The 19,842-nt window shown below is 66.0% G+C and overlaps 2 protein-coding genes across 9 annotated transcripts in view; both read right to left on the bottom strand.

Annotated features, from left to right (window-relative positions):
* Positions 1 to 25: 25 nt before the first annotated feature.
* On the bottom strand, positions 26 to 12,039 carry TCFL5 (transcription factor like 5). 5 transcript variants are annotated; one of them, XM_089306927.1, is made up of 6 exons: positions 11,929 to 12,039; positions 10,714 to 10,894; positions 10,463 to 10,625; positions 9,232 to 9,475; positions 7,127 to 7,268; positions 26 to 283 (listed from the first exon to the last, which is right to left on the bottom strand). In XM_089306927.1, exons 2-6 carry the CDS (start codon positions 10,858 to 10,860, stop codon positions 161 to 163), a joined length of 819 nt encoding a protein of 272 aa, XP_089163053.1. In that variant the 5' UTR covers positions 10,861 to 10,894; positions 11,929 to 12,039; the 3' UTR covers positions 26 to 160. The 5 variants fall into 5 exon arrangements, with proteins under 5 accessions (XP_089163053.1, XP_008251556.2, XP_051685392.1 ...); XM_008253334.4 differs by lacking the exon at positions 11,929 to 12,039 and adding an exon at positions 10,975 to 11,781; XM_051829432.3 differs by lacking the exon at positions 11,929 to 12,039 and adding an exon at positions 10,975 to 11,740 and having other exon boundaries at positions 9,232 to 9,472.
* Positions 12,040 to 13,767: 1,728 nt separating this feature from the next.
* Positions 13,768 to 19,842, bottom strand: part of DIDO1 (death inducer-obliterator 1) — a 42,723-nt gene continuing 36,648 nt past the window's right edge. For 3 of the 4 annotated variants that reach the window (XM_051829425.3, XM_051829427.3, XM_008253335.5), the window contains exon 17: positions 13,768 to 18,170. In XM_051829425.3, coding sequence (XP_051685385.3) covers positions 15,010 to 18,170 — 3,161 coding nt within the window. In that variant the 3' untranslated portion in view covers positions 13,768 to 15,009. The remainder of the gene's footprint in view (positions 18,171 to 19,842) is intronic. The other variant, XM_089306923.1, reaches the window with a different exon arrangement.

Here is a 19,842-nt window from a genome sequence, read left to right as displayed (position 1 = left end):
AGGAGAGCCTGTTCTACAGAGTGTGCTCTCAGGGGCCCTGCTGGAGCCCATCAACCTGAGTCGGGTCCCCCTCGAGCCAGACGGTCAGCTCCAGGACCAGGGAACCCTCTGGATCGCGGAGGGACGGCCGCTCGCTGCCTGAGGACTCCTGTTCAGTCCGTCACTTGATCTCCATCGAGGGGCTGCCCTGCAGGCTGCCCTGTGCGGGACAGGTGATCAGTGAGTCCGGCCTGGTCAGCTTCAGCCTTCTGCCGGTCTTACCGCAAAACACACTCTCAAATTCCTAGGGCCAAGACGGGATCGTTAGTGCACTTTCTTCGCAAGCACGGCTGCTAAGATGGGGCTGCGTCGCGAGACGGAGCCGTGTCACCCCGATTCCTGTCCCCTCGGGAGGGCGCCCGCGACAGACAGGGACTCGGGCTTCTCTCCAGCAGCTCCACGCAGCCACTTTTAGACTGTGGCAAAACCAACACAAAACGCACCACTTAAAGCACCAGTGGCGCCAGTGCCGGCTCGGCAGTCACCCCTGCCAACCGCGGACAGCGGGCAGCGGCGCTGTGGCTCTCCCGTGGGGCGAGCTCCTGGCGCGCCAGCTCTAAGAAGCCGGCACTGCAATGGCTGCGTCAGCCTCAAACCGGGCCTCCTGAGGAACACCACACGCAGAGCCGGGTCCCATCAAGACTTCAGGGCACCCACCCCTCCACGGGAGGAAAGACAGCACGGCCGACGTGCAGGGCGGGAAAACCGCCCACTCCTGAGGACGGGAACTGACGCAGGCTGAGACGCATCTCAGCCGTCGACCCAGCACGAGGTCTGGATCCCGACTCAGAGAGGCCACGGGGGGCGCGGACAGGGCTGGCCACCAGGTCAGGAAGACCACGGGGGCGCGGACAGGGCTGGCCACCAGGTCAGGGAGGCCACGGGGGCGCGGACAGCGCTGGCCACCAGGTCAGGGAGGCCACCAGAGCGGCGAGGACGTCCTGGCCGCGTCCTCACACAGCCCTGTTCTGAATGGAAGCTTTACAGCAGGGAGGATGAAGGACAGGGAAGCCAGGGGGCTCGTGCCTGCAGGTTTCCATATGCCTTTTTTTTTTTTTTTTTCCACAGCTAGCGTTAGTGAGAGACAGAAAGGTCTTCCTTCCGTTGGTTCACCCCCCAAATGGCCGCAACGGCTGGAGCTACTGCCGATCTGAAGGCAGGAGCCAGGCGCCTCCCCCTGGTCTCCCATGGGGTGCAGGGCCCAAACACCTGGGCCATCCTCCACTGCCCTCCCGGGCCACAGCAGAGAGCCGGACTGGAAGAGGAGCAACCGGGACAGAACCCGGGGTCTAGAATCTGGCGCCGCAGGGGGAGGATCAGCCCAGTGAGCCGCAGCGCCGGCCCCAATTTGTCTTTTAATTTGGTGAGGGACGGGGTCAGGTGCTGTGTTTCCTGTGCACGTGGACACCCCACTTCCCCGGCACCAGCTGCTCCAGACTTGCCCCTTCCACCGTGTCAGTCAGTCGGCGGAGCCCACGGATTCCCGGTCCTCTGCCGGGCTGTGCGTCCCGTCCGCTGCTCCGCGGTCAGGGATCGAGACGCGTCCACCGCGGGTCTCTGCTCAGCTCACCGCGGCCGCTCAGGGGCTTGTGTGGCTCCACAAATCCTAGCAGTGTTTCTCCACTTCTCCGAACAACGCCGTGGAGTTCTGACGGGCTGCACTCAGTGTGTAAATCGCTTGGGCAGTGTGGCCGCATCAGTAACGATTCTTCCAGCTCACGGACACGGGACACCTTCCCTTTCTGTGCGTGTCCTCTTCAATTCCCTCTGCGATTCCCGGGTTTGGCAGCTCTAGGGCACGGGATGGCTCTCCTGCTACTGATAAAATCAACCTCGGCTGCCTGCGTTGGCCACACCCTAACCCCCCCCCCCCCCCCCCGCTCACTTCCCGGCAGCCTCTGGGCGGAGCGCGCGTGTTCCCTCTGCCTGCGATTTCCGACGACTTCGGGGCCCCACGCACTACAATCACACGGCACTGCTTCTCCTGGAGCTGGCTCAGTTCACTCGGCAGAACGCTCGCGTCGTCACGCCGAGGCAGGCGCGGGGCTCGCCGGCTCGTGCGCTCACTGCCGGTGGCGGCCTGGGCTGCTGCCGCCAAGAGCATTCCCGGACAGCATCATTCCGGCTCTGGGACAGGACTGGCCGACCGGGCGCTGGTTCTAGCCTCAGTTTTTTGAGCAACTGCCGTAGCTGTCCAGGGCTGCGTCGTTGCCATCCCCACAGCAGCGCACAGGGTCCGGGCTGCTCCAGTCCTCGCCGACGGCCACACTGGTGGCTATGGAGCGGCGCCTCCCTGTGCGCTTCCTGCCTACCGGCGTGTCTCCCTCGGAGAGACGTCCACCTGCACGTCCTTCCTTGCTGCTGACTTCCGTTCAGTTCACATCTGATTCCAGATGAGAAGCGGAAGGGGCTTGCGGGCGACACCGACACCGACACCAAGGCCGGCCGACACCACAGTGCGCGCGGGAGCTGTGTCCGCACGTGAACAGACTCCGGCTCTCCCAGGCCTCCAGAGGCTTTAGGATGCAGTTAAGATGAAGCACATCTCGCTAACTGCCTACACCTGACACCTAAAGCAGACACAAAGTAGCTCCCTGAATCTGGCAGAGCAGAATTTGCCTTTTAGAATCACTCCATGAAAGGGAGAAAATGACCACTTCTCAGACGTCAGAGGGCACCTGAGACTCTCCAAACCATTTCCATACAACCACGAGGCCGCGCAAGGCCTCTGCTGCAGGCCGGCGGGAATGCGTCAGGCTGAAGCTGTCCCTCCAGGGACAGAGTGTGGTGACCAAGACGCAGTGGACAGACGGACCTCACTGGGCCTCCTCAACTGGAATGACGACCCAGGATCCTCTCCGCGGGCCGGCGCTGTGGTGTCCCGGTGAGGCCGCCGCCTGCAGTGCAGCATCCAGTATGGCTGCTCCACTTCCGGTCCAGCTCTCTGCCAAGGCCTGGGAAGGCAGTGGAAGATGGTCCAGGTGCCTGGGCCCCTGCACCCACGTGGGAGACCCAGAAGCTCCTGGCTCCTCAGATCGGCTCAGCTCCAGCCGTAGCAGCCATTTGGGGGGTGAACCAACGGAAGGAAGACCTTTCTCTCTAACTCTGTCAAAAAAAAAAAAAAAAACCTGCGCAGATGGAAAATTAAAAATGGACTTCGAGAGAACTCACAGCTCGAAGAGGCAAACAAATGAAAACTGCAAGATACGAAGGACGGCGCGACGACCAGAGATCGCAGCCCAGCCTGGGGCGCGCTTCCCCAGGGCAACACAGAAACCCGCTTCCAATGCACCCCAATGCACCGGGCACTAAGCAAACAAAGCAAACTCAACTCAGCACACTGGGAAAAACTAAAACTTGAGAAAGGAAAACACAGATCCAAGGTTTTAAAGAATGATCAAGATAAAAGCAAATTTCAACAGAAAAGACATGCACCCCCAGCAGGGGTGACGGGGGCCCCGGCAGCTCAGGACGGCCCAAGGGTAACACGGGGTAGATTCATCGGCACAGACAGCAGACTTGATTTTCAAAACAGATCCCAACACAGCTTTTGCAGCAGCCACACGCAAGCTACATTCATTCAACAGCGTGTCCCCAAAGCAGACAAAAGTCCCCGTCCAACAGCCCTCAAAGCTTCCACGGGGACTCTCAGCCTGCCCCGAGGCTGCGCCGGGGCCAGCCCTGCGAACATGGGGTTCAGCCGTCCCTGGGGCCCCTTAATTCCCGCTGACGCCAGCTGAGGCACCTGTCACACCACCCCCCCCCACACACACACGGAGACAGGCAGAGCCCCTGGCGTCCTGCTCCTCCTCAGAGAAGTCACGCAGCACTGAACGCGACAGACGGCCTCGGAGGTCCAGGGCAGCACCCACCGCGTCAGTGCCCACGCCCTCAGAGCGCGCCCCGGGCAGGTCGCGGTGCTCACAGCCTGCTAGAGGCCGGGATATCCTGTGCGGGCCCCACCTGCTGGTGACTACTTCTCTTGTGGGCTGGGTCTCTGTGCAGAATGGCCTGCCACGGGCACGTCACAAAGGTCAGGTGACCGTCCACACCCCACTCACACGACACGCAGGGCAGGGCTGGTTCACAAACACGAGCCTGGGAGGGGCGACGCGGGCTGGCGGAGGCAGAGCCGCCGGGCACCCAAAGACCGTCCGGCTCCGGGCTCCGGGAATACGGATACCGGGGCGCTCAACAGAACCAGCCTTCGCCCTGTGCGAGGACTGTCCTCCCTATCCTGGAGGCAAAAGACGGGGGAGGGAGTTCCTGTTTGGAGGGCGAGGCTGGTTGCAGACTTGGGGGGCCAAGCGTGCAGGCAGGGGAGGCACCCTACTGACCACGAGAGCCAAGGACACTGGACACAGATGTGGGGGGGCTCTCCAGGTCCCTCAGCTGCCCAGCTCCAGGACGGCACGCACAGCCTGGGCTCCGCAACGTGGAGAACCCGGGCACAGACCAGCTGCCGGCAGGGAGGGCTCATCCCGGAGGCTGTGGCGTGTGTCCGTGCTACTCAGAAAGCCACGAGGTCCCCTCTCATCCCGCGGCTGGCTACACAGGAGGCAGAGGGGGGCCGCACCCAGAGGCTGACGGGGATGTGGGTCTAGGAGAGGGTGGGGAGGGGGCACCTGACTCGGCAGCTAACGAGGGCCAAGGGCTTACTGCTGGCAGGGATCCCTGTCCAGCGCTCCCCCAGGACAGCGACAGGCAAAGTGAGCAGGGGCGGGGCAGGCCCTACGTCGTCGGTGCCAGGCTCAGAGCAGCAGTGAGGGCCTGACTCCAGTGTGGCCGGAGGATCCAGCCCTGTGACGAGGGGGCAGCCGGGCAGGTGGGCTGCCACTGCCGACAGGGACAGGGAGCGTGCGGGGCCGTGCTGAGGCTCGTCACAAGTGGGCCCGGTCAGTGGCTGGCCCAGTTCCTCCAGGGAAAAGCACGCAGACGTTACCGGGACAGAGGCAGCACCTGAATGGATCAACAGGGCACCTAACCCCTCCTGCGATGGCCAAACCCAGGTCCAGGCACGCGAGAGCCACGCGTGGGCGGCGGTAGGGACGGAGCTCTCTGCGCAACTCTGAATGTGTCTGGGCTTGAAATGATGCCGAAACCGAAATCACAGTAAGCAGCCGGAGCCCCAGGAAGTGCGTCCTGCAGACAAGCGGCCTCGGCCCCCGTCTCCGCCCGGGCCGTCGGCGCGGGCCACGACACACACAGCGCCAGCCACGGCGTGCTCTGGGTGAGGGCAGAAGCGCACCAACGCCACGTGCAGGGACAGGCATGAGGTGGATGCCATCATCCTCGGGCAGTGCGGGCGCGGGCGCGGCACCAGGAGGAGCCATCCTGAGACGCGTGAGACAGTCGAGAGGAAGACCCGGGCTCTGAGCGTGAAGCTGTGCGCACACAAGGTGCACACGGTCAGCGTCAGCTGCTGAGGTCGGGGCACGGACACGGGCGTCCACAGTATCTGCACATCATGTGCATCCGAACACACACGAGTGGCTGTCTGCTGGGGACGCCTGCCCCCGGCTGGTCGGCAACACGCTCCCCACTCCCCACCGGCCGCACCCCCAGCCCCCAGCTGTGCCGGTCAGCTCACGCCCTCCCAGCTACGCTTAACCATCGACACGCAGGGAAGCCTCATTCCTGCCACGTCCTGTGGCCAAGGCGTGTCTCCCCCCCCCCCACGGCGGCCAGGGATGGCTCTAAAGGCTGTCAGATCTCGGGGCGCCTTGACCCTCAGGAAGCCTCCAGCCCAGCATGCCTGGCCAGTCCGCCTCTGCCCCAGACCCTGGCCACGTGGCTGCTTGTGGTGGCCCCCAAACACAGCCGTGGCACTGTCTGAACATCTGTGGAACCCCAGCTCCTACTCACCCCCAGCCTCAGCCAGACACCCAGTCCCTGTGCAGTCCCACAGAGCCGCCCACAGAGGACCCTCCATGCCTGAACAGACGCCTCGGACGGAGAGAGACTTGTCGCGTGAAATGCACGCTGAAACCACCCAGAAAAATCGCCTCAAAACCTCAGCATCACATCTGTAAAGACAACAGTGCCCACGAAGGGGGGCAAGTTGCCATGGAAATGCGTGCGTGCACGTGCTCGGGCCGTGTACACGCGCTGGGCGCCGGCCTACACGTGCTTGGGCCGTGTACACGCGCTGGGCGCCGGCCTACACGTGCTCGGGCTGCGTGCACTCTGACAGGCCTGACAACGCTGACTGGCTTCTCGTCAGCTGACCCCTGACGGGCCCAACGACCTGACTCAGAACAAGCCACCGTGTCCACGTAACCGAGTTTATCTAATCTTTGAGCGTAAGCATACAGTGACGACAGGGGTTCTACTTCCGAGTGACAGACCTCTAACGAGTAACGCGGGGGTAACTGCACTGAAATACCCAAGAACGACGCCGCACAGCACAGCGCGGCTGGAAAACGCAACTCGAGGTCTAAGGAAAATAAAGAACGGGAAACAAGGAGACCCGGACGCGGCTGCCACGCGGACACGGCGGGGTGGGGGGGTGAGAACCTGCGCACGCACGGCCCACTGGGGCACTCCCAGGAACGCTTCCGGCGGCCACCCCAGCTCCTTCTCCAGTCCGATTCCTGCTGGGCCAGCAGCAGTGCCCGCCGACGGACTGGGCAAGGCACACAGGACCCCACAGGTCACATCCCTAAGGCCTGACAGTCACTCCTGGAGCGACAAAGCCACCAGCCTCGGCGACTGGACTTCTGACGCCGGAACCTGGACCTGAAGTCCCCCCAAGGCAGGCGCCCACGACTGCCGCCCCTCGCCCCTCAGAACCACCTGTGCGTTCAGAGAGCAGAGCAGGCTGGCCCACAGCTGACAACCACGCAGACGAGACCCAGGGAGCGGTGGCTCGTCCCAGGTCACCAGGCCCCTGGGGCCCAGCACAGAGCAGGTGCTCAGTGTCGCCGGACAGGGTCACTGCTTCGGGAGCGACGGGCGGCCTCCCCGGGAGGCTCTGCTCGCGCTGCCGCCGGGACCGGGCGTCCGTCTTCGGGAGCGACAGGCGTGGGAAGGCCGCTTCGCGGGCAGTCGTGCCCCACCGAGGGCCCGCGGCCCGCTGAGCACTGACCTTCTTGAGGGCGTCTCCGTGCCGCTCCTGAATGTACTTCAGGAACGCCGTGGTCCACTGCAGCGTCGTCGCCTTGTCCGTCTCCGCGTTGCAGAACGGAACCAAGAGATTCAACTCGTCGCAACAAATGCGGATTCTGCGCCTGCAGTCAAAATCCAAAGGCGTCACACGGAGGCTGAGGCGGGAGAAACGCAGCCAGCGTCCCAGCCAGCGGCTGCACGTGCCTGAGGCCTGCTCTCGGGTCCCGCTGCTGCTGGCCCAGGCTGCCCAGAGCGGCCCCGGCCCTGCACACGGCCTGCAGCCTCCCCTGCCGACCTCCCGAGGGCCAGGCTCAGAGGCTCCCGGCGCTGAGCGCGCGTGTGCACCCGGCACGGCATCCTGCCACTCGGAGGAGCCGCCGCTCTGCAGGCGCCAGGGCCCGGGCAGACCCCCCCCCCCCCCCCCGTCCTGAGACGCAGCTCTCGGAGGCCATTTAAAGCCCAGCTCGCGACTTAGTTTGCGGTTTACACGATTCCGTGTTGCGCTCAGCAAGTCACAAAGTCCCCAATAAACCGCCCTCAGCGGCCGCACGGGTCCTCCTCACTCCTGTGTGACTAGAGCGTTTTTTAAAACAACCTTTTTTGAAATTTACTTATTTCCATTTTATTTGAAAGGGAGACACACAGGGACCTCCCATCTGCTGGCCCATCCCCAAATGTCCACGACAGCCAGGCTGGGCCAGGCGGAACCCCCTCCAGACCTCACACGTGGGAGGCCGGACCGAGGACTGCGGCGGGGGCGCAGCTGCCGCTGCACGAGGGACGGCCGCTCTCCCTGCAGCCGCACGCCGGCTCTGCTCCTTGTGCAGACAGCAGACCCCAGGGCAGAGGCAATGAACTTGCAGACGGCGTGGAATCAAGTGTGGTCACAACCCACAGCGAACACGCGGCAAAGGCCTCTCTCCCGCAGGCGCTCGGTCCCTGTCCACGGCAGACACAGCGCCCGGCGCAGCCCACAGTGAGCCCAGGAGGGCCTCAGCCGCAGTGCGTGCGCACAGCCCCGCCGCGTCCTCCAATCTGCACGTCGCACGGACGCCGCACGCACACACGCAGCAGAAAGCTGAGGACTTGGCTCCGCGTCACTGCCCGAGCGGGAGACAGCGACCAGTCCGGCCCTTTACCTGCACATGGAGGGAACGCTGGGAACGCCGCGGGAAAGCCCAGCTCACAGAGAGCAGCACAAGTAAACCCACGCGCGAGCCAACTCAGTGCCCCGAACTCCTCCTTCCCCAGCGTTCTCCAAAGAGCAAATCAAAATGCAGAACCAAGTGGTCCGTGTGTGCCCGGCGGGCCCTGGACCGGCTCCTGGACCACAGCGCTCCGGGGTCAGTCAGGGTGGCCCCCGGCACCCAGGGTCGGTGCTCAGCACCTGCCTTCCGCTGGGGAGCTGCGAGCCGCGTGCCAGGGAGACGCCGCCTACGCGATGGCCCCCAGCAAGCCCCGGGCCCTGGGTCTCCCTCGAGCCTGCTGCTGCTGGCTCTGGGAGAGGCCGCCTGGGGGCGCGGGCCCGGTCTCCCCCACACCCACTCCCCATGCGCCTCTGTGGGCCCTCACTGAGGCCAGGGCGGTCCTGGGGGCGCTGACCCGCCAGGCCACGCCCTGGTGATGCTGCTCGCCCCCGAGCATGTGGCTAACGGCGCTCTCTGCCAAGCACCAGCTCCAGGGCGGCGGCACACACGCCGACCCGACAGCCATGCACCGACCTGACAGCCACATGCCGACCCGATGGTCACACGCCGGCCCGACAGCCACACACTGACCCGACAACCATGTGCCGACCCAATAGTCACACGCCAACCCGATGGTCACACGCTGACCCGACAGCCACACGCCGGCCCAACAGCCATACACCGACCTGACAACCATGTGCCGGCCCAACAGCCACACACCGACCCGATGATCACACACGGGCCCAACAGCCACACACGCTGACCCGACAGCCACACCCCGGCCTGATGGTCACATGCCCACCCGACAGCCACATGCCGGCCCAACAGCCACACGCCGACCCGATAGGCACATGCCGACCCGACAGCCACACGCCGACCCGATGATCACACGCGGTACCTTCTGTCTCGTTCCATCCGGTTGTGCCTCTCCCGGCGCTGGGACCTCCCGCCCTGGGGCCCGCTCTGGGCCTGCTCCCCCAGGGGGCACTGCGAGGACTCCGAGGACTGCCAGGCCTGCGCGGCCGCGGGGCCCTCGCCCACGTTCTGGATCTCCCCGAGGGCTCTGCGCTCCGTGCTCGCGTCCAGCTGCCGGATCCGACTCCGATTCCGCTTGTTGATGGCCTGTTTACATAGCGCTTCTTCTTGCGGAAGAAGACGAGAGCGCTGTTTCAGTTTCTCACCCCTGCCTTGTGCCCGCCCACGCCGCACGCGTTCCAACACCCCGGGGCGGGCCGCGCAGAAGTGACTCTGACCCTGGTCCAGCTGCCACACCCACGCCAGCCCCTCCCCGTGCTGTGGGGCAGCTCACCTGTCACAAGCCCCCCTCTCGCCAGCAGACCAGACCCTCTGTACATACAGTCACCCTAATGGGACAACGCTGTTCTGACCCCAGGAGGGGGCGGGGGTGCCCCCTCAGCCGCGTTCTGACACCCAGGAGGGGGCGGGGTGCTCCCTCAGCCGCGTCGGCCCACAGCACACAGTGCCCCCGCCGCGGGCTCCCTGCTCACCAGCCACCTGCCGCACCCTGAGGCCCTGGGCCCCAGTGCTGGTTTGGCCGGCGCGGGCTCGGCCGTGTTTGACCCCTGCCCACAGGCACCGCCCAGGGGCTGCTCGACGCTCACTTCTGCCCCAGACACATGACAGGGAGAAACCACAGGACGGCCGGGGCCGCACCCCCAGCCCAGCGTCTCCAGGCTCGGACGGCCTAAGCCGTCGTTTTGCTGGGAGGACTCAGGACTAAGCTCCAAGGGCCCGGGTCAACTCGCAAGGCGGGAGGCACCCCTTCCTCGGCGGTTTCTTGAACTCCGGAACTTTCTGAAGCCCCCAGGGCCCCCTGCCCACTGAGGGCCGTGTCTCCTTGGCCCCCTCCCCCGGCGCTGGTGGACACCAGACCCCTGCCTCGCGGGTGCTCCTGGACCTTGATGAACCGGGAACCCCGTGCGTCCACCAAGGCACGGCGGGTGGAGCCCCTCCCAGTCCTCGGCTCCAACGCTGGGATCCAGGACATGCCGACGCGACGGGGGCCCCTGAGCCGCACACACCGGCGGGGCTCCCACGAGCAGCCGCTGTCGCCCCCGCTGCCCGAGGCCCAGAGGGCGCCCAGCACCGGCCGCGCGGCCCCATCTTACCTCCCACTTTGATCCAGACCTGCTCGGGCAGCGCTTTGTTTCTGCTCCCCAGCGTCTGCTTGGTGGACTCGATCTCCTGCTGGTAGCAGAACGAGAAGGCGCGGGGCAGGCCCACGTCCTGGTGCTTGGCGGCCTCCAGCATGGAGCAGGCGCCGCCCGAACTCTGCGGGGAAAGGAAGCGACAGCGGCCTCACCGCCTGCGCCGCGGCCCGCCGGGGGCCCTGACGCGCCAGCGGCCCGTGCGGCCGCACCTGCGTGGGCGCCAGGCCCGAGGGCCCGCCCGCCGAGCAGGCGCCGGTGGTGAAGAGCGGGTAGCTGAACTGCAGCGCCGTGGCGGCCGCGCTCTTGTTCTTCACCAGCGCCGTGCACTTGCTCTGCTGCTGCAGGGGCACGTTCATCAGCTCGGACGGGTGTCGGATCAGAGTCACCAAACTGCCAGGCAAAGGACAACCCGGCACGTGAGCGGCAGGTGCACCCCGGCGGCCCCGCCCCGCGCCCCGCGCCGCACGCACTTGTTGAGCGCCACGCCCGGCGGCTCCGGGGGCTCGGGGCCGCGCGGCGCGGGCGGCGGCTCGGCGGGCATGCTGTTGAAGCGGTCCTCCAGGCGGACGCGCACGGCCGACTTGGCCCGGGCCTCGGGGGCGCCGTCGGGGCCCGCGGCCGCGGCGCCCTCCTTGGCGCCGTCGGGCCGGGCCCGCGCCCCGGCCGCGTCCGCGCCGCCCGGGGTCTTCTCGGCCGCGCCCGCGCCCGGCGCGCCCGCCTCGCTCAGCAGCATCATGCGCAGCTCCTGGAAGTCGATGTGGCCCAGGCAGGGCGCGTCGGCCGCCAGCGCGGGCGGGCACAGCACCGGGTAGACGGGCGGCGCGGCGCCCACGCCCGCGCCCGCGCCCGCGCCCGGGCCCGCCAGCAGCGCCGAGCTGAGGCGCGCCTCGAGCTCGCCGTCGGCCGCCTCCATGTGCGAGTAGAGGATGTGCTGCAGCTGCGTGTACTCGATCTCCGTCATCTCCACCAGGCTCAGGTCGGTGGTCGTGAAGCTCAGCCCCGGCTCGCCGAGCGCCGCGTCCCCGCCGCCCGCGCCCTCGGGGCCCGCGTCGCCGCCCGCCGCGCCCGCCTCAGGCGGCGGCTCCCGCGGCCCGGGGCCCGACATGGCGGCGCGGCGCGGCCCAACGGCGGCGGGGCGCGGGGACGCGGGCGGCGACGCGGGACGGGGCGGCGGACGCGGGACGCGGGCGGGGCAGCCGGCCACCCGGCCCGAGAGGACGCCGGACGCAGCGCCGGCCACCGCGGGCGCGCCGTTGGGGGGCGGGAAACCGGTGAGCGCCGCGCAGTGCGCCTGCGCCGCCCCGCCCCGCAACGGTAACCCCACCCCCTGCGCCGGCCACGCCCCTCCGTTACCCGCCGCCCCGCCCCCGGCCCAACCGCCTGGCCGCCCCGCCCCCGCCGCCCCGCGGCGGCTGCGCACGCACCTCTGCGGCCCGACAGGACGCGCCTCGTGCGCCGACGGGCGGGCGGGCACCACGTGCCTCACACGCGGGCCCTCGACGCCCGTGCCTGGCCACGCCCCCAGCGACGGCTGCGCGAGCACCTCCGGGGGGGTGGTGCCATGTGCCTCACGCGCGCGGGCCCTCGACGCCCCTAGGCGGGGCCACGCCCCCAGCGACGGCTGCGCGCGCCTCCGCGGGTGGGAGCCACGTGCCTCGCGCGCGGGCCCTCGACGCCCGCGCCCGGCCACGCCCTCAGCGGCGGCTGCGCGCGCAGCGCCCACTGCCCGGCCACGCCCTCAGCGGCGGCTGCGCGCGCACCTCCGCGGGCTTGCGGGAGCGGTGCAGGGCGCCGAGGCTGGGCGGACTCGCGGGGTCGCGGCCTGCAGACGGCGGCGGGGGATCCGCGCTCGTCCCGGGGCGCCACCGCCGCGGCGCCCGCCTTCCTGGGCCCCGGTGCGGCCGGAGCTGCCCAGGCTCTGCCGGCTGCGTGTCCAGAACCCCCGCTGCTGCTCTTCCTGGAGAAGGGGCGTCTCCGCTCCCGCGCCGCCCACCCGCTGTGCCCGCGGATGCCCCTGGCCGGGCCGGGTGCCCGTCTCCGGGGCACTGAGGGAGCCGCTTTCCCCAGAGGAACCGGACGCCGGCCTCGGCCTGCGGTCAGGGTGTGCACGAGGTGGGCCCGGGGGCCGCAGGTGACCGCGGGCCCGGCGCTGGGCGGCATCGCCGGGCCCCTGCCCCTCGTTCCCGCGGCCTGTGCCTCCTGCCTCGGCCTTTGGGCAGGGTGCGGGCTTGCCTTCCCGTGGGCAGCTCCGTCACTGCCCACGTGCTCCTCCGTGGACGCTGGGGCCCGCCCCACCCATCTTCAGGGAGCGCGCATTCCGTGACACCTGTGTGTCCGCCGGATGCCTCGGGCTGCCCACGTGTGGCAGGTGGAAATCCCAACTGAAGCGAGGAGAGGAAGGAAGAAGTCGAGGAGCCGAAGCCACTGCGGCCCCGTCGTGGCTGTCCCGGGCCTGGGCAGTGGCCGCGGTGTGCGTCCTCGAGCCCGTGTGTCCCCCTCTCTCCCATCCTGGGCAGCTGTCCTCCCAGGGTGCCCGGTCCCCGTCTCTGCAGGTGGTCGACTGGGAGCTCCACCTGCCGGACACTGTGGCCTCCGGACCCGGGCGCCTGTCTACCTCCTGTGCTGGCCAGTGTGCTCATGAGGATGTCCCCTGGGCGCACCTGCTCACAGCTGGCATGGACACAGGGACTTGCTGACAAGCTGAGTCGTGGCCAAAGCACCACACCGACACTCGCGATGCCCGCCTTTGGGACAGGCGACGTCCCAGGGCGAGGTCGGCACCTGCCCACTCCCTCCCAGCGGGGGCGGTGCGCAGCTGGACGGGCCAGGCAGGGCGGGGGACCCTGGCCAAGGGGCATGGCCATAGCCACACTGTGCCTGACCTCTGTAGCCAGTGGCTCCCCGTGAGGCTTGTGGCTTTGTGGTTCTTGCTCTGAAAACCCAAGGACCCCGGGTCAGAGCCCAGGCGGGGAACCCTCCTCCCTGCATGCCCCGTCTGTCATGGATGGGGCTTGGTCCAAGGTCAGGACAGAGCCCCAAGAAGGCGCCCACACCCAGCCTGCAGCTTCCCCGGGCTCAGGGTGGACGCCTGCAGGGGCCACGGCACCCTGTCCTGGAGGCCCTGTGGGCAGCAGGTGAGGGCTGTGGGAGGCCCGGCTTGGCCTGGGCCACTGGGCCGTCTGGGGAGTGAACCAGCAGGTGGCCCATCTCTGCACTTCAAGTTGTCATCTCTTAGAAGGCTCAGTGAGGCGGGAAACGAGAACTTTCTGTGGATGTTTATTCTGCTCAAGTAACAAAACCTATCAAGTCCCGTGTTTAATGTACAGTGATATAATACTCTGCAATATAAAATACAATTTACAGAAATTTCTATCAAGTAAACCTAAAGGAACACACTTGATTTTTACATTTGTGTATTTAAATTAGAAAAATTTGCTTTATATGTAAAAAAAAACAACAAAAACCGAACCCTTCACATCCTACCAGACGCCGGTTGACGGGCGCGTGGCTTGACCGCCGCCCCCCGCTGCGAGGCGACCGCGATGGAGCAAGGGGCTGCAGGGAAGACACGAACTCTCTCATCTTACATCTGTTTTATGAAAACATAAAAAATTACCGAAGTCTTGTCTGCAGTCAGGTGGATCAGCCGGGCCGCAGGGGCCGCCCCCGCGCTGACTGTGCGAGCCCGTGCCATTTGGTCACCTGGGAAACAGAGCTGGGAGCCGGGGCCCAGGAAGCGCTGCTGGCGGTGAAACCCCAGTGCACCCGCCCTCGAGGTACACCTGTGGGTTGATTTGCTCTCACATCTTTCAACAAATTGTTATTTCAAATGCAAGACTTTCTCTACTAGGACGGATGCTGGCTTTAAGTCACGTTTTTGAAAGAACGCCTTTGAGGGGGCAAATAAAAACTGAGCCAAACTGCGAACTTCATCTTTTGGTTTCTGGATTGAAATTTGTAACTCAGATTTCTTTATAGCGAAAGAAAGATATATTTGTAAGTTTCGGGTTCCTAACCGTTCCGGACGCGCGTCTCGGGCACCGGCCACCCCGGCCACGGCTCGGCACACGCAGGCATGCGCGCGGCCAGGGCCTGTGCTGACCGACGCCCCCACAGGCGGGAAGCCAGCAGTGGTGTGGTCCAGGGCCCACCGAGATTCCCTTAAAATTCACAACAGTCAAGTTACTGGAAAAGATAACTTTATAATCTCAAAAAGCAATATGCTTTTGTGGACACGTTCCCATTTCTGTAATTTTAAATGGAAATATTAAAGAGTTCTTACTTTTAAAAAAGTATCAGAATTTTAAGAGGTGAAATTTTGTAAGAAACCATTATACACAAAATTACAGTCATTTCTGAAGTCCAGAATCTGCTATCTGCGTCTACGTTCACAGCTATTTCAAACTATTTGTTCAACGCATTTTATGACCTTGGCTTTTGAAAGGACCTGTGGGGGCTGGGCCTGTCCGCACAGGAGGACCCCCTGGTCCGGGTGGGCCGGGCCCCTAGGCCTGGGCAGAGGCGGCCTCGGCCTTGGGGTCCCGCGCGCTCTCCTTGCTCTTGCCCTGGTCCCTGCGGTCCCGGTCGCGGCCCCGCTCCCTGTCCCTGGCCTTCTCGCGGTCCCGGTCCCGTCTCCTGTCTCTGTCCCTCTCCCGGTCGCGGTTCCTGCTCCGGCTCCGGTCGCGGCTGCGGCCCCGCTCCCTGTCCCTGTTGGCGCTCCGCTCCCGGCCCCGGTCCCAGTCCCGGCCGGAGTCCTTGTCCCTGTGCCGGTCCCACTCGCGGCTCCTCTCCCAGTCCCGCTCGCGGCTCCAGTTCCTGCCGCGCTCTCGCTCCCGCCTCCTGTCCTCGAAGCCCCGGCCCTGCCGACTCTCGGGCACTGGGGCTTCGGGCTCGTCCACTGGTTTGTCTTTGGGTCCGGCTTCAAAGCGCTCTCTCGGCCTCCCCTCAAAAGCCTGGCCTCTGTACTCGTGGCCTTTGGCCTCCCGGAAATCGGGAGACGCCCACTGCGCCTCGGCCTCGGGGCCCTGTCCGGATGAGCCGGGGCCAGCCTCGTCCCAGCGGTCCTTCCTGTGCTGCGGGGGGTGGCTGGGGAGCTCGAGCAGCGGCCGGGGCCCCGGCTTCAGCACCTGCGGGGACTGGCCCTGGAAGTGGAAGCGGGCCGGCGTCTGCTCATTCTTCTCAGGAAAGGGTGCAGAGCCCCTGGGCCCAGCAAACGGCAGGGGTGCGGGTGCCCTCTGACCTGCAAACCTGGGTGGCGAGTTCACTCTTTGTTCTTCAAACTGCTGTGGCTGAACCCCCCTGGGGCCCGGCATGAAGGCTGGCGCTTGGCCTCTGGGGCCTTCAAACTGGCCAGGGTGGGGCCCACGTGGACCCACAAAATGGCCAGGGGGTGGTCCTCTCTGGCCTCCAAACTGGGATGGAGGGGGGCCTCCCCGGGGTCCTTTGAGCTGAGACAGCAGAGGCCGTCTCTGGCCTCCACACTGGAAGGGCACGGGGCCCCTGCTGCCCACGCAAGGGGCTCGCTCTGGTCCTTCAAACTGGGCGGGCGGGCCGGGCGCCTCGCTGTACGGGGGGTCCTGGAAGTCCCGCTGCTCCCCGTGGAGGTCCTTGCGTTCTTCAAACTGGGTCGGCGCTGCTCCTCGTGGCCCGCCGAGGAAGGGGGGCGAAGGGCCTCTGGCGTCCCCGTAAGGAGGGGGCCCGTGCTGACCCGCAAACAAGGAAGGGATGGGCCCCTTCTGGGCCCCGAACCTGGCAGGTGGAGGCCCCCTGGGCCCGTCGCTCGGAACGACGTTCTCCTCGGGAAATGAAGGGCCCGGCCCCCGCGGGCCTGGGAAGTTGGAGCCGTGAAGCGCCGACACCCCAAAAGGGCGGGCCGGCTCACGCTGGCCCTGAAACGGGGGCGGGGGCGCCCCCCCTTTCTGCCCAGGCAGGGGGAACTGGGCGGGGCCCTCCCCAGCCCGGGCCAGGGGCTCTCTGCCCATCTCAGCGCCGGCGGCGGGGCCGTTGCCCTTGCCGGCACACTGGCTGTGTCTGGGGCTCTCGTAGGGGGCCCCACCGAGAGGCCGTTCCTGAGCCGTGAACGCGGGGCCGGGGAAGGGGTCCCGCCCTGCGGGGGAGCAGAAGTTCTGCCCGTCGCTCTGCAGAGCGAAGCCGGGCTGCAGGGCGGTACTCGGGGGCGTGGGCAGCAGCACCCTGCGGGCAGGTCTGGCCAGGCCGTCCCCGGCTGCCACGGGATGGACGCCCTCCATGGGCAGCTGGCCGGGGTTTCCGGAGTACTCGCCCCTCTGGCTGTCCTGGGTGGGCATCAGTGGAGGTTTTTCACCTGGAACCCACGGAGGAGGTGTTGCCTCTTCCTCCTCCAGGGCCTGCACGGGCCCCTGGACCCCGGGAGCCCCTGCGGGAGGTCCCCTGGCTGCAGGGCCTGGCTGGCTGCTGCCTGCTGGGGGTTTGACGGGCCCAGCCTCGCCACTCTCCGCGGCCAACCGCCTGGCCTGCCGCGGGTCCCGCCGCTGCCGCGCGTCCGCACTCTGCTGCGCCACGGGGGCCGCGGGATTTGGGGCGGCGGGCGCGGCGGACCTGTCTGGAGCCTGCTGCTGCTCGGGCTCCAGCAGCTCGCCCTTAGTCAGAGCCGCCTTCGGGGGCGGCGACATGAGCGCGTCCGACACGGAGAAGTGGGCCATGGACGCGCCCACGGCCGCCCTCTGCTGCCGGAGGGCCTCCTCCTGCTCCTCCAGCTGCCGCTTCTGCTCCTCGATCTGCTTGTTCAGCTCCTCCAGCATCTTCTGCTGCTCCACCAAGGAGGGGGTGGGGGCGTCAGGGGCGCAGCCCGCCGCCCTCTCTGCGGGCTCTGCCCCAGCGCCTGCACACATCCTGTTGGGCAGGTCGTCAACCGTCACTTTGGCTTCCTCTAGAATCGTCTCATCCTCGGGGTCGTAGGCCACCTCCTCCCGCTCCGTCGCATCGGGAGCCGACTCCGTGTCGCGGCGAGCCCCCGGCCGGGCGGCGGGCTGCGCGCCGAAGGCTCTCTCGGGGCCGTACTCCTCCTCGGGGTCATAGGGCCTGTCGTCCTCCTCCTCCACCGGAGCCTTCTCTTTGGAGAACTGGCCGAACTGCTGCACGATGGGGTCCAACAGAGGGGCTGCTGGGGCCCCACTGTCCAGCGGGGGGGCCTTGGGGTCCTGGTGGGGAGCCGGGGCCGCCCCCCCAGACTCCTTGGCCTGGGCGTCGAAGGACTTCTTCTTCCCGAAGAGAGCCTGCAGGATGTGTTCCAGCGGCGAGGCCGTCTTGGACGCCGGCGCAGCGGCCGGGGGTGCGGCCGCCGGGGCCGCGGGTGGCGCAGCAGGAACCGAGACGGTGCCAGCGCAGCCAGGCTTGAGGGGTGGCAGCACTTTGGACACGGGCGGCTCTGGAAGAGGGGGCGGAGGCGGAGGGGATGCAGGGGGCGTGGTGCTGACCATTGGGTCTGCAGAGCAGAGCGGGTACCTGGAGGGCCTCTTGTCGCTCAGGGGAGCCGCGGGGACCTTGGGGCCTGCTGAGATGTCAGCTTCGTCCTGGAGTCGGCTCCGCCTCTCCTCCCCCTTGTCCAGCTCGGCAGTGTTTGAAGGGCGTTTTATTTTTTGACAGATCACAAGCCCGAGGATGATATTGGGACGCGGACACTCAAGACCTGAAAAACAAAACTGGTATTAAGATTCTAAATCTGGTCCCAGCCCTCGGCGAGGTCAGTTTTATTCAGGGCTCTCTCCAAGGGAATGTTGAAAAGGCAGAGGGAGACTGGGACAAACCCAAACACCTGAGCAGCTTACTCCAAGAGCCCGGGGGATTCCGATCCGTGACGGCACGAGGCCACCTCCCCAGTCCTGACCGTGGCCTTCTGAGCGGCAGCCACAGACCAAAGCCCACGCAAGCCGTGAACAGACTCCCCCAGGGTCAGATCCTGTGGGAGGGGCTTCTGCTCCAAGAGCCTCGGGGAGGCGGGGCTCCATGCAAACGTCCACCGCTAGGCCTGGAGGGCTCAGGCCACGGAGCAGCCGCGTGTTGTACACGGAATCTGGCTACTTGTCCTTTCAGCTGCCCTTCCTGTCTCTACCCCACTAAAACATTCTAACAGTGAACGAGCAATGCGTGACCAACAACAGTGCATAACCATCCATAAGGCATAAGTCATTAGGCAAACCCATTAGTCTCTGGCATCAGAATTGCAGTGTGGAAAAAAAGAAAAAAAAGACGTGGACTGAAATGGCTAAAATAAATGCCTTTTACGTTCAAGCGTTCCTGGATCAAGAACTACTTAACGCTCAAGTCTCTGCTTACCGCCATGTGGCCTGGGGATCTGTGCTCAAAAGCCCTTATTTCTTTAGAATTGTGCTAACGTGGATCAGCCATGTTGCGGTCCCAGTATGGACCCCAGCCCTACACGTGATAAACCAAGAATGCCAAGAGGGGAACCCAAACCTCCAAGTCACAAAAATCCAACTTGGGACACACACACACACGAGTCATCGATGCAGTCAGCCAACTGCACGCTGGACTGCCTTGGGATCACTGCACACAGAGGCTTCCTTCCTGCAACCAAGACGGGGACTAAGACCTTCCTGTTCTCTCTGTGACTTCCAAAGATGATCACAAGTCTTCAGAGCTCTTTGGGGCACCATCACGCAGTTCTAACCACAGCTGTCATGGCTGTGGAGAGGCTGGGCAGGTGGGGGAGGCGGGCCCCGCCCCACGGGGGGAGAAGCTTGCCGCTCCCCTCCCCCACCGCCACGGTGGGAGGTCTCCACGTGCACTTTGCAGGCACGGTGCCCAGGCTCCGACGCGGGCCAGCACCCTGCCACGTCCCTCCCTCACGGACATGCCTCCCAAAACGCCCTCTGCCAGCCCTCCTTGGTTAACAGTGGGCCGGTGGGGGGAGGGGCTGCACAGGGCGGGCAGCCGGGGAGCCAGACAGGCCACAAGGGACGTCACACCCACAGGCCCCTGCTTGGCAACCGATCAAGCAGTTTCCTTCTCTGTGAGCGTGAACTACGGGTGTTCTAACAGAACTTCTCCCGCTGGGTGTGCGCAGCAGCTGCTACTCCGGAACACCTGACTTATTCACAGCACAGCCTGAGGGGGATCGATTTTCAGTCGCCGCTAGACAGCTTCGCACAGCAGCAGCAAGGGCTCGGCGGGGGGAAGCCGATGGGGCCCCAAGGGGCTGAGCCACCTCGCACAGGAACAGGTCCCATGACAAGGGCTGCTGTCAGGCTTCTGGCACAAACCAAAGTCAGGTAGGTGGATAAACCACAGGTCCCAGGCGAGCCAGCGCTAGGCCTACCTAGCTGGACCTGACAGCTGCT

The sequence above is a fragment of the Oryctolagus cuniculus genome, chromosome 11 (genome assembly GCF_051225735.1).
Source record: "Oryctolagus cuniculus isolate XC-2025 breed Fujian yellow rabbit chromosome 11, ASM5122573v1, whole genome shotgun sequence".
Taxonomy (NCBI): Eukaryota; Metazoa; Chordata; class Mammalia; order Lagomorpha; family Leporidae; genus Oryctolagus; species Oryctolagus cuniculus.
Note: the sequence above shows the minus strand (reverse complement) of the source record. Positions and strands in the feature narration are given on the sequence as shown.

What these genes read in the sequence shown, in the direction of transcription:
- TCFL5 (XM_008253334.4), bottom strand. Translation starts at nt 11,609, where the DNA reads ATGTCGGGCCCCGGGCCGCGGGAGCCGCCGCCTGAGGCGGGCGCGGCG. An exon ending in CGGGCCTGGCGCCCACGCAG is followed by an intron (nt 10,626 to 10,713) that starts GTGCGGCCGCAC and finishes CTTTCCCCGCAG; the next exon opens with AGTTCGGGCGGCGCCTGCTC. An exon ending in CGGATGGAACGAGACAGAAG is followed by an intron (nt 7,269 to 9,231) that starts GTACCGCGTGTG and finishes TTTTGACTGCAG; the next exon opens with GCGCAGAATCCGCATTTGTT.